This window comes from Pogoniulus pusillus, chromosome 3, assembly GCF_015220805.1.
Source record: "Pogoniulus pusillus isolate bPogPus1 chromosome 3, bPogPus1.pri, whole genome shotgun sequence".
NCBI lineage: Eukaryota > Metazoa > Chordata > Aves > Piciformes > Lybiidae > Pogoniulus > Pogoniulus pusillus.
The window spans coordinates 41,563,621-41,577,554 of record NC_087266.1 but is presented as its reverse complement, the minus strand read 5'-3'; the positions used below and the strand labels follow the sequence as shown (position 1 = coordinate 41,577,554).

General features: G+C 37.5%; 1 protein-coding gene across 6 annotated transcripts in view; it reads right to left on the bottom strand.

Moving 5' to 3' along the window:
- DIAPH3 (diaphanous related formin 3) overlaps positions 1 to 13,934 on the bottom strand; it is a 264,878-nt gene that overhangs the window by 228,802 nt on the left and 22,142 nt on the right. For all 6 annotated transcript variants that reach the window (XM_064174349.1, XM_064174365.1, XM_064174358.1 and 3 more), the window contains exons 3-5: positions 11,246 to 11,350; positions 5,274 to 5,404; positions 75 to 149 (exon numbers count right to left, since the gene is read on the bottom strand). In XM_064174349.1, coding sequence (XP_064030419.1) covers positions 75 to 149; positions 5,274 to 5,404; positions 11,246 to 11,350 — 311 coding nt within the window. The remainder of the gene's footprint in view (positions 1 to 74; positions 150 to 5,273; positions 5,405 to 11,245; positions 11,351 to 13,934) is intronic.

Sequence of the window (13,934 nt, the reverse complement as noted above, 5' to 3'; positions counted from 1 at the left end):
ACAAAAAAAGGAGTGCAATTAAATGCTGTTTCCATACTAAGAAAGCTGGCAATTTTACATTAAATCATCCTTACTTTTTCACCTCCACCAATCTTTCCAAAACATCCAACAGCAGCCCCAGACCTTCACGGCCAAAGTTTTCAACCCAGCTAGAGAGAAAGAAAAAGAAGGCATTTTTAAAAAATGACATTTCAAAGACTGGCCTTTCCTCTGCTTCCACAGAAGAACAAAGATCACTCACACTATCCAGAGCAAACATTCAGCAAACAAAGCACCAAGCTGTCAAGTGTCCCTACTTTCAGTTAAAAATACCATCTTAATCAAATTGCAAAGAGAGGAAATACATAACTAGTTATCTGCAGTACTACATACAGTTAAACCACCAAACCACTTATAATTATGTTGGCAACTGTGAGGTAAAAACATTATTTATTTACCAAAAATATGGTGACCAAGATCAGTGGATACATTTTCTTTCTGAGGCTTTTTTTTATAGTAATGAAAAATAAATGCTATACAGAAGGTTTCAACACACTCAACATACTCAGTGAAATTTGATCCAGATTTTCTCTGTACACTAAGAAGTATGTTATACAAAAATGACTGATTTAAAGTAATATTGGAGAACCATTTTTTGCATTAGAAACTCAAATCTGTCAACAAGACTAACAACTTAAATTGATTAAAGTAAAGTAACAGAAAAAAAAAAAACAGAAAGAAATGCACACATTGTCAAAAGATGACAGCCCACAAAGAGTTGGGGCTGTTCAGTCTGAAGAAGAGGAGGCTTATTGTGGCCTTCCAGTACCTGAAGAGGGCCTACAAAAAAGCTGGTGAGAGAGTTTTTAGGATATCAGGGAGTGACAGGACTAGGGATAATGGGACGTGAGGAGGAAGTTATTCAGTATGAGAGTGGAATGGGTTGCCCAGGGAGGTGGTTGAGGCCTCATCCCTGGAAATGTTTAAGGCCAGGCTGGACGAGGCTCTGGCCAGCCTGATCTAGGGTAGGGTGTCCCTGGCCATAGCAGGAGGGTTGGAACTAGATGATCCTTGTGGTCCCTTTTTCAAAGCTGACTGATTCTACGATTCTAAATGTGACTATTATCAAGCTGGACTGTTCTCATCCTGTAACATAAATTTACTCTTGAGTATTATACACACACAAAATAAAATAGCAAATATTCATCAGTTATTTCTCACTGTCCATATCATATGAAGTTGGAATTAAAAATATTCATGGATTTGTAGCACCTGGATTGGAGTTCAGCATTTATGAGTCATATAAAGTTCTTACTCAAAGATATATGGCTGATGATAGGAAAAATTAAGGTCACTTGTTTCTAGCTCAAATGAACATTCATTAAAAAGAAGAGGAAATGGTTTTAAAATGTTTATTCCACAAATTTTAAGTATGAAGAACACTGTGCCACCACTACATTTTTGCTGGTTTTGTATATATGCCCTACAGAAGAACTTAAGTTTATAACTAAGGCTATTTTTTAAATGGTCTGTTTAAGTCTAGTGGAGTCTACCTTCACAGTCTTCTTTCAGCAGCACCCGTAACACCACTGTTTCCAAACCCTTATGTGCTCCTGATTCTGATCCTTCTTTTGATTTGTAGACCAAAAATGCATGGACAACAGTAAAGTTGCTGCTTTTATGAAACTGCTGCCTACTTAAATACCTCTTCTTTACATGACAGAGTCACTATCCTTCCAGTTTAAAATCTCACATATTCAAACATATTCATAGGCCATATATCCATTAACTTAATCAGTTTCACTCCAGTCCAAACATCACAGTTTAAGCTGTCTTTTTATACTTAATATTTCAAAGTGACTATAACTGATTCAATTTTAACTTCAAGTTAGATTGCTTTAGTAGACTTAGATTCAAATGCCTAATGCTGTACCTACCATAGTTTATATTTGAGTAAACAAATTTAAAGTACTGCAATCTAGAACTATTTGTACCAGTAAGTCTAATAAACTAACCCCTCAGAGCACTACTTCAGTATCAACAATGTATCATATACTTCTAGCATGTTTTGAAGGACTGATGTAAAATGCACTAGCCTATGAAAATGAAAACATTTGTTTTTCCATTTCCCCGTGCGTAAACACACTTGTCACTTTCCCTGTTGTGCTAGTTTGAAACAAGCTAGAATGTTTTGGTGAGAAGAACTAGATTACAGGTTGCGAAAGGAAAACAATGGTGATGTCTACTTCACTCATAGGCTTACTGAAAGATATAAGAAGAAGAACCAAAACATAGATAAAAGCACTTCTGCTGCTGGGGAGCTCCGAGCTGTATCTCTCTCTAACCTCTCTGCTGTTTCTCTGAACAATCCACTTTGCTTCCTAACCCCCTGGCCAAACTTCCATTCTTCCTTGGGACTGGGGTAAGGTTGACAGGGGTAGAGGGAAGGTGAAGGGGCGGTTGGGAGCCCTTCCTGGGGACTCAGGTTTCTGGGAGGGCTGTTGTGTTTCTGTATTACCTTTTACCTTGTATATTTCTGTATATAACAGTATATACTGTAAATATCTGCTTATATATTCTGCTAAGCTGTGAATATAAAGCTTCATTCAATTTCTAGAGCCATCTGAGTCTACTCTGGGTGATTTCCAAAGTGTGGGGGGGTGGGGAACACCCAAACCATCACACCTGTACTATATATCTGCAGATTTCTAATCTTTTCCTTACTCAAAGTGAAACAGCTGTGGAAAACCTACTCATTCCATTATTTCATACTATATCCCCTCTGTAAAATTTGCAAGTTTCTCTATCTGGCTTTCCCAGATAATACTTATTGTATGGATCAAGTGTTCTTTACAACAACATAAGCCAATTCAACTTGCACTCAAACATTTCAAGTACAGAACAACACTGTTCTCTCACAGCTGGCCTCCATATTGCTTATTCTGAAATTTTCTCCATCTTCCTTACACCTTCATAGAATCAATCAGGTTGGAAGAGACCTCCAAGATCATCCAGTCCAACCTAGCACCCAGCCCTGTCCAGTCAACTAGACCATGGCACTAAGTGCCTCATCCAGGCTTTTCCTGAAGACCTCCAGGGACGGTGCCTCCACCACCTCCCTGGGCAGCCCATTCCAATGGGAAATCACTCTCTCTGTGAAGAACTTCCTCCCTTTTTGTGAGGGAGAGGGTTGGTGGATTTTTTTTTTTTTTGAGCAAGAGTAACTTTTATCTTAGTCTGTGGGAAAGGGGCAGCAAAGTGGATCACATACAAAAAGATAAAATTATCCAGACGTATAAAGAAGAGAGGAAAAATCACTCTAAATGCAAGTTGCCACACATTTTATGCACTCTGGGTTTCTGTTTCCAGACATGTGCTACAGGCAGTTTTCTTCACTTAATTGAAGTAAGTGTAAGTAAAAAAAATCTCTGAGGTTTTTGATTGATGTTTTATGTTATTTTGGGTTTAATTGTTTTAACTAAAGCTATACTAAATCAAAAAGTAGCTTCGTGTTCACAGAGTATGTCTTCCGTAAAACCCCATATGAAGAATTCAGGTTAATGTAAACTTTTTTCCTCTGTCTGTGCACCCTTACATATTCTAAATAAGACAATCAAAGACAAAACAAATTAATAGAAAGAAAGCAGCAAATGCTCATACAGAAGACTCCTATCAACAATTCTGCCAAGCCAGATGCAGAAAATTGTCTAATCCCTTTTTAATCACATCCCTTTATAAGCATCGCCAACATTTCATTTGCATTATTTTGAACTAAACCCAGAATAGTTTTCCAAAATGATGTGTTCAACCATTGGCTTACATAGGAACTCTAAAACAAAAAGTTGTGAGTAGAGTAGAATAGAAAAAAACATAATTTGATAAAAGCCAGCATTCACAAATCAAGGCTGGATCAAAACAAAGTTAAAGACTGATGTCAGTGTCGGAGTTGTGATTACAAAAGTGTTAGTCCTTCTGGAAAAAAAACATAGGTAAACTAATGTTCTTTCTTCTGCATAAAAGAACTCCACAGATACAGCAAATATTACTGTGAGGCAGCAAGAAACGAAGCCTAAACAGGGCCAAGAAAATGATCAGAGTTGGAGCATCACTCCTATGAGGACAGACTGAGGGAGCTGGGGTTGTTCAGCCTAAAGAAGAGGAGACTCCAGGGGAACCTAATAGCAGCCTTCCAGTACCTGAAGGGGGCCTACAAGAAGTATGGAGTGAAGCTGTTTAAGAAGGCTTGCAGTGAAAGGGTAAGGGGAAATGGGTCCAAGCTTGAGAAGCGCAGATTTAGATTGGACGTAAGGAACAAGTTCTTTACTATGAGGGTGGTTGAACACTGGAAGAGGTTGCCCAGGGAGGTGGTTGTGAGGCACCTTCCTTGGAGACAGTCAAGTTGAAGCTTGATAGGGCCATGGGTGACCTAGTCTAGTAGGGATGTCTCTGCTGACTACAGCAGGGGTGGACTAGAGTTTCCTTCCAGACTAGGCTATTCTATGATTAAATATCTCTAGACAGAAGAAACGCCACATGAAAATACCTGTTTCTAGCTAATAAAATTACAAGAAGATGCTTAGCTCCCATTGCTGATTACCCTGAGAAAGATAAAAGATTCAAGAGTTAAGAGAATATCTTTTAAAAATTTAAATGGGGAAAAAAATACTATTTGGAACTAAAACCCAGAGTGAACTGCTCTGCACTACTTTTGTTCTACCTTCTCTTAGCATTACCTTGTACAGATCAACAAACTCTACTGAAAAATTAATCTAAAGAAGATACATAATCAAAAAAAAAAGTACATTGACTAACGCAGCCTGGAGAAGAGGAGGCTCAGAGGTGATCTTATTACTGTCTACAACTACCTGAAGGGGCACTGTAGCCAGGTGGGGGGTGGCCTCTTCTCCCAGGCAACCAGCAATAGAACTAGGGGACACAGTCTCAAGTTGTGCCAGGGTAGGTATAGGCTGGATATTAGGAAGAAGTTCTTCACAGAAAGAGTGATTTCCCATTGGAATGGGCTGCCCAGGGAGGTGGTGGAGGCACCGTCCCTGGGGGTCTTCAAGAAAAGACTGGATGAGGCACTTAGTGCCATGGTCTAGTTCATTGGTTAGGGCTGGGTGATAGGTTGGACTGGATGATCTTGGAGGTCTCTTCCATCCTGGTTGATTCTATGATTCTATGATTCTATTTACTGGAAAACCTTGAAACATGCACATCTATAGATTATTATTTTTAATCCATTAAAAAATAAGAATATAATTAATCTTTGCAATATGTGTTAATAACATTACCTGACAGGATTACTAGTCAAGGACACACGAAGAGATTCTAAGCAAGTGACTAGCCTTTCATCTATCGACCCAGATTTTAATTCCTGAATAAACTCCTGCGGTGAAATCTTCCGACTGTTCTTGAGACTTCCCTGAAATGCAGAAAATACATTCATATTTTTATTTGGGACATGAAGAACTTAAACAGATTGTTCATGGCTAACTTTCTTTTCTGCTCCTTGAAAAAATAGGTGGAAAAAAATATAATTTAGTCCTAGACCTATAACTGTTTATTGTCTACCTACTATGTACGCTAAATTCTGACTAAATTGTAGTGGGTTTATGAACACATTTATAATCACTAGTCAAAAAGTAGCAGGCATCAAACATAAATGTATCATGTATAGTCAGCAAAATATTTGCTTTGTAATGAATAGATTATGTTTATGCATTGCCAATATCTTAATTTTAGATATCCAACAGAATAAGAAGAAATGAAAAAAAACACAAAACAGTTGAGGTGCTTTGAAGAGGTCACAGGGCATGTGCCCTAAGGATGACTGCAGTCATGTGAGAATACAGAGGGAAAAAAATAGTGCACTAAAAGAGTACTTGGAATGTTACTGCAGTAAGCAGAGTTCTTGTAGAATATGTAAAATGCCCTTCCCTTAAAGGTCCTTCAAATGAGAAGTGTAAGAGGCTGGGATTCTCAAAACAGACCAGCTTCAGCTCTAATGCAAAAGAACTTTAGAAATAATTTTAAAAAAATAAATGAAACAAAGAGAAAGGGAAAAAAGACTTCTTTAGAACCACTTAAGTTCCAACAGCAAATCTCAGGTCCTTATTCTTTATATTTGCTATCTGCCAGATTCCAACATGACACAAATACGACAATTATTGATGCAATAACACAAGGACACTTAATCAAACTCTAGGTTTGGATTTTGCCTTCCAGAGACATAGAGACCAGCAAGAGAGAAAGGAAAATGCAAAGGCAAGTTAATACAGCACTGCACAAGTAGTTTCATGAGAAGTATTTTCTATCCCAAGCAACATAAGCTGAAAAGACACTGGATTTGACTGGTCATTGTATCTATGCTGTTAAATGTTAAAGTAAATTCAAAATGTTCATGTCTCCTCTGAAGGATATATAGTTTCCATTGTTTTAAATAAATCAATGGTTATTCTTAACTATTGAAGCTCTACAACTTGCAATTGAAACAGCAAATACAGCATGTATTACACTTAAGAATATCCTCCTCTCTTTATGTAGCAGCAAAGATTAAATTTGTAGACAATGGAAAATGAAAACTCTACTCCACCTAATATCCATTTATGTCATGAAAAAGGACAGATATATTTTTTACAGGACATATCTAAATTCTAAAAATGAGACTTAGAATAAAGCATACAAACTGTATTTTACTTAATTCATTGGAAAGACTCCTTGTCTTGAAAGTAGAAGCACAACAACAAAATAATACTTGATTATCTGTTCAGGGGTTGAAGAAAATTAGACTTGCAGACACCTTGAAATTATTGACTGTAAATGGTGAGGCAGTCTCATTATATTTTACAGAGCTTCATATAGAAGATGTTTTCCAACAATGATAGATTCTCCAGAGAAATGAACTTTTGTTCTCAAGAAGCAGAGGATGAGTAGGTAGTTTTCTAGCAGAGAGGTGATGTTAAAAAACAGGGAGAGGAATTGACAGATCAGAATATTTTGCTGACTTTCAGAAGGACTTCAGGAGACACGAAAAATAGGCAAAAGAATTCTAGGGAATTCCACAACAGGAAACACTAAATCCTGAACCTGGAGGAGAATAATCTCATGCATGTATTTGGTGTAACCATCTAGAAAGTATATCAGTAGAGGAGAAAAAAAAAATCCAAGAACCTTTCATAGCAAAGTATTTGACTAAATATTACAGGAGGTCTCCAGCTGAAAATTTCAAAAAGTCCCATAAATTCTCCTGTCAGCTCCTGCTGTGCATAGACTAGTTGATAAGCACTACATGTATGCCTAAGCATATGGATTAATATCCCGGGTGAAGAATCTGTCATTTTCAGTGACTTCCCCCAGGAATCCCTGCTGCAATAGTGACCAAGCTGGATATAACCAGGATACTTTTAAACAGTTAGCAAACTGCTTTCTTTTAATACAGAAACAGGTATATAGGACAGGGATACAGCTAGGATAGCAAGAAGATATTTTGGATGTAATTTAATATCCTCAGTAGCAATGTATGCAGTGCAAAGGCCACACAGGACAAGAGCCCAGCCAGCCCACAAGAATTAATGAGAACGGCATTTCAATCTCATCTGACCCATTTGAAGATGGCATCATAAGCAATGCAGACTCACATCAACATTCAGACAGTAACCAGCCATCCCATTTCTGACTAGGTTCCACATCTGAACGTAACCCTCAGCAAATGACGCCCAATAAACTGTGAATGTCTGCACAACACACCCACAGTACCAAGTACCACTTATTCAGTCACACCAAGGTTGTGCAGAGTAATAAAAATATGATACATCTGGCAGTGCTAAAATAAAATGAAAGCTGCATTTGGTACCAATTGTGACACTGATTATATTAGCTATATATCAGCATGAGAAAAGCTGCTTAAGTTCAAAATGCTCGAGTTAACTGAGAAACAGGAAATATCTTGAGACATCAGTGCCTCTAGAAATTTAATTGCTCAACTGAAGAACAACTGGTCTGTGAGCAGATGTAGTATGAAGTCAGCATTAATTAACTCAGTTAAAATATTACAGGAGAGTAAGCTGCACAACAAAAACAAAATCTTGTGAAGAAAACTCACCTAAAATAAACAGTTTGCATAGGTTCAACATACAGAACAGCAAAACTTATGGAAAAATAACACTACAGCAAAGCTGGTTTTATTTCCACTTGAGTATTAATGCCATAAGGATTTTTTTTTCCTAGGCTGGGACATCTTTCTACGTGTCTGTATAGCACTAAAAGGTGATGACGTTTCTAACCTCAAATATTCATAATGCAAACAAACAGCTACAAAACCACAGAAAAACACATTGAATAACAACCTCTAACAACAAACAGAAAGAGCCACACCACTTTTGGTAGATGAGAATTCACACTCATGTAATAGCCTTTAAACAACTGTTCATTTCTCCAACTGTTTCCTGATAAATAAGTCATGATACTACAGCAGACCAAATTTTTCTTTCAGAATTTCCTAGCCATGACTGTTTAAGCTATGTGATATACATCCTTTAGTTAGTATTTTTAAGGGAAGAAATAAAGCTTCATTTAAGCCCTACATATTGCAAGAAAACATGAAAGCACAGGCAGAATAACGAAGTACTTCAGCAGAATTCTTCCAAACATATTGGTTTTGCTAACAAGTACATTTTCATTAAGTACTACCAGTATCTCAAACCCCAAGACTTAATTCTTTGCAATTCTTCTACAGGGAGCTCCAGGACACACTATAAAGAGTGATGGAAACATCATACTTAGAAACATATATAGCCTTACATACAGAAGCCTGCTTTCAGCCAGCTGTTTTAGAAGTCTCTAAGCAAACAGAGTGAATAAAATGAAAGAGTATTATTAGGTATATTAGTAGAACTGTGTTTGCTTTAAAGTAACATTGAGTTCTTAAGTGATAGATTAATTCTAAACTTCTCTGACATACAGAGGTAGGTCACAGTATTCTACACATAAACAAGCACCCAAGTAAAGCGCCACCAAATCAGCAAGTGATGTACACCGTGATCATTCAAAAGGAGTCATGCATTTCTAGAAAACAGAAATCCTGACACTGAAGTCAGTGATAAAGTTTTAACTATGGTAAAGTCCACTTTGACCACCAAAGGCCGCTTCATTTCCAGTGATTCATTTGGGCCACAACCTCTGTTCTGCATTTTAAGTTTTCATAACAATAACCTGGTCACTACTCTGCATAGCAGTTGCAAATGAGGATATTTGTGTCAACACAATGTAGCTTAGAACCAGTCTTAAGCGTGACAAGTATGAACTGGTAAAAGATGCTGCTGCAGTACGACTCAGAGAGGCCCAAGATGGGATCAGTTGTACATAATAGTCAGGAACAATGGCACTTCAGCTCTTCTAAAAGGTATGCCTCTTTCATCAAGTAAAGGCACACCAAAATTTAGACAAGCGCTCTAGGTATGCAGTGCACTATTCTCTCTAGACTGAGAGGGCACTTGGACAGTCCAGCATACTCAAGTCATGAAAGAGCATGTCAGGAGAAAAGAGTTTGCCAAGAAGGGAGGAGTTTCCCCTCCTAGCAGCTCCAGCACTGAGTTGAATACATCTGCAGCACTACTCTATTGAAACGCTGAATCTATACATCACAGAAAACAGCCCCTCCCAGTTATACAATAGCTGAATGCCATTTCCAGTAAGGACACAATAACAGAAACAGAGTTCAGTAAAGACATGAGTTTCCCTGTGTAGATTAGTCTTCAGTGATCACTCACAGGAGAAAGGGGGATATATGGGCTGGCAGTGGAAGAGAGAAAAAGATTCTGTTTAGGTCTTTATGAAAACATTCAACACAACAGTCTGTTGGATCAAAGCACTACCCTGAGTGAGGGAAAAAAACTGCCCTCTTCAACAGAATACCTTGTATCACTGCTGTGGCTCCATTACCAAAAAAAAAAGTGCTGACAATCAAAGAAAAAAAAATTACTGCAAATGCCACCAAGAAAGAAAGATCAATTAAACCTACTCTGCTATCAGCTTTGGTTCTTTACAAGTATTAAGTGTCAAGATGCAAACACAGTAAAATTTTCCTCTTCAGAAGAGAGTCTTAACTTCAGCATCATCAGGATGACAAGACTCTGGCAATAGATGCAGATGCAGCAATTCTGCACAGCCAGTGACGTTGTTATCACATTACCTTTTAGATAGAACAACTGAGGCCTCAGAATGCATGTGGAGGCTACAAAAGTCAGTGACACAGAACTTGACATGTTGTTTTGGGTTGAGATACTTAAAGAATGGTGTGAGACTAGTCTGTAATTTCCTAATTTTCCATGAAATATCTTTTAAAAATGAAATCAAATTAGGCCTCCTAATATTCCAGTATTAAGGAACATTCATGCTATAGAAGGACTAGAAGCTTTGATAAGACCACCTCATGAAATAACCTCCAAATAGTTTTGTTCTGCAGTGGGCATCCAGCATACGAGATTTGGTAGATCACTACACTTAAAAGGAACAGCATTTAAAGCAGATAATACGATTGAAATTACTATATTTAACATCTTTTCTCACTATTTAGTTGTATTTTTTTACTGATACCTTTACATACACAGAGCAGTGACAGTGAAAGAATGAAGTATACTAATTCTAAAAACTGAAGATAATATGAACACTGAAGCATTTAGCACTGGTCAGTCTCAACTTTGCAAAAACAAAGTAGCTCTTCTCATCTTTAAACTGTCCAGTACACAACATTCTGCACTTCTGTGAAGCAACCAATAATTCTCTGTAAGCAAAAAATAGATGCCAACTGGGTTCATATGCAATGCTTTTGTTAATTAATTAAATAACAGCATAGCATGATTTCTGTATAAAGTCAAATATGAAGAAAGCGAATCAGTTCAACAATTCTATTTTAAACACTGCTAGAAAACAAAACTTGGAAGAAAATAAAAACATGCAACTTGTCCAAGGAGCATTCTGCAGATTCTTTCCATCTCCATCTCCTTTGGTAAAGGTATGGTAGCCAAACCTTTATCAAAAAGAAATCTTGTACTGAATAGAAAAGATATATATCAAGCACACGTGAATATCTTTCATTCAGCTTGTAAAATAATGACATAAACACTTCTAAAGGTCATTTTGTCTATAAGAAATAAAGGTCAGTGAGAAGAATGTAATATATATGCACCACTTTTTGCCTTCCAGTAGCAAACAAGCTATCCATTAAGTCATTTTTGGTGTACTTTTTGGTGAGAAATTTACTTACAGATTTTGAAGCAGTACTAATATATTGCATCACCATTTCTTTTTTGGTATTAAAATCTTTTTCTCTCAATGGCATCTTCTTGTCTTCATTTAAATTCATATCTTCCTACAGTGGAAAGAAAAAAAAGTTTTACCTGTCATCCAGTAACAGAATTGTTTAAGAAACTGACTTTTAAATATAGGAACACAAAAATATGAGCTTGAGTAATTGAAAGGTATTATACAAACAACTTTTCATCAATTAGATATTACTCAAATCATAAAAATCCTTATCCAACTTCCCCAGAAACTTAAGACTGAAAATAAAAAGGTCAACTATGCCATGACAAACAAGTTCATCACATCACTACTAGCACAATCTCTTCTTAGAAATCACCTACAGTTTCACACAAACACACACACTAAACTACAAAATGTGTTATTGAACACTTCCTAAAACATTTATAAATGTACTCAAACCAGTGTCTTAGAAGCATTTTTGTGATGATACATCTATTTGTTCTAGAATTCTGTTCCTCAGTTCCCAGATACTTAATCCTGGGCAGTGGAACACCCTTTGCACTGAGAGCAGTTCACAAAATAACACTTATCTTTGAAGTAGGTAAGGCCTAAATTCTTGATGATTTCATCTTCAAATCAACACCTTCACCTGTGAGCAAAATTTCCTAACAATTCATTCCAACATAAACTCTGAGGTCAAAAAGAGCAGATGCATAGCTACATTCAAAACCACACATCAGCTATTCACTGACATTTCTGACACAGATTCTACTGTTCAAGCCTAGAAATGCTATGATCATTGCAATCAGTTCCCCATCTGTCCAAAGTGACACTTCCCATCACACTGGAGGTAAAAATGTAAATTAAAGAAAAAAAAGAAGAAACAATTCAGGCTTAGCAAAAATTACTGCAGTTATTTTCAGCTGAGAATCACGAGGTGAATCTTCACCAGCTCTGTCAGGAGAAATGCTACAAGATCAGTAAGTAATCACCTTGATATCAAAACTATTTCACCTGCCAGACATAAAAAAAAAAAAAAAACAAGCAGCAAACTCTCAGCCTTATAATTTTAAGAGCAAGAACCCTAAAGATCGAAACCTTCTACTACACTGAAACTTAAACTTCCCATGTCTTTTGCTAGTTTTCATGCTGGATAGAATCAGCACAATTGCTATAAACATTCCAAGTTTTGTATAAATCCAAGTGTGATAAGGCATTGCAGAATGTGCTTGATGCCTTAAGAAGAACTTCTTCAAAGTGCAGTTAGGGCAATTTTATGTTGATTCTGGATTTTTTCCTTTATAAATGTTACTATTTCCTTTCCTTAAGGACTAGAAAAAGTATAAGATGTGTTTAATTTTTTTTCATTAAATTAGTATTTTTATTATTTGTTTCATACTGTATAGTATATTCATTGAACTAGAATTGTGCATTTCATACTATCACAGAATCAACCAACTTGGAAGACACCTCCAAGATCATCCAGTCCAACCTAGCACCCAGCCCTAGCCAGTCAACTAGACCATGGCACCAAGTGCCTCAGCCAGGCTTTTCTTGTACACCTCCAGGGATGGTGACTCCTGGGCAGCCCATTCCAATGCCAGTCACTCTCTCTGGCAACAACTTCCTGCTAACATCCAGCCTAGACCTCCCCTGGCACAACTTGAGACTGTGTCCCCTTGTTCTGTTGCTGGTTGCCTGGGAGAAGAGATCACACCCCCACCTGGCAACAACCTCCCTTCAGGTAGCTGTAGACAGCAACATGATCACCCCTGAGCCTCCTCTTCTCTAGGCTAAACAACCCCAGCTCCCTCAGCCTCTCCTCACAAGACTTGTCTTCCAGGACCCTCACCAGCTTTGTTGCCCTTCCCTGCACACGTTCCAGTATCTCAACATATCTCTTGAATTGAGGAGCCCAGAACTGGACACAGGACTCAAGGTGTGGCCTGACCAGTGCTGAGTACAGGGGAAGAATAACCTCCCTTGTCCTACTGGGGACACTGTTCCTGACCCAGGCAGGATGCCATTGGCTCTCTTGGTCACCTGGGCACACTGCTGGCTCATCTTCATCCCACTATCTACCAGTCCTCTCAGGTTTGTTTCTTCCTGGCCGCTCTCCAGCCACTCTGTGTATATATATGTATATATATACTCTATTATTTGATATTTGTTATCAAATGAGTACAGGATGCATGTTGTAAAAAAGTTCTTTGATTCAAGCAGTAAGTAGCAAGATAGTCTTTGGCAGTTAGCTATCATAGTGGTGTCACTTTCTACATCTGAAAGTAAAAGCAAAATAACTTTATCTAAACAAGTTGGAAGGAGGCCACATACTTCAATCTTTTCTCATAGTTCTGTTCTTCAAAATACTGCACCCCAGCAGTACATAAGGGCATACATATTCCTGAATAATTCACAACTTGGATAATTCTAAGTCAAATGTTGCAAATACTATCTTGAAAGGACATACTGCATTTTCTAGCTTCTCTGGCATGAAAACAAAACAAAAACTACTACCACGTATTTAACTATGGGAACCTGGTATAATAAAAAAATGCTCCATGGACTCAAATATCTATACTAAATTTAACACTTATTTTAAAACATTTTAAAGAGTCCTCAGCATTCCAAAATCACAATATCAAACTTGTTAAATGGTCAAGTGGAAATCTGAAAATTTAGACCAGCTA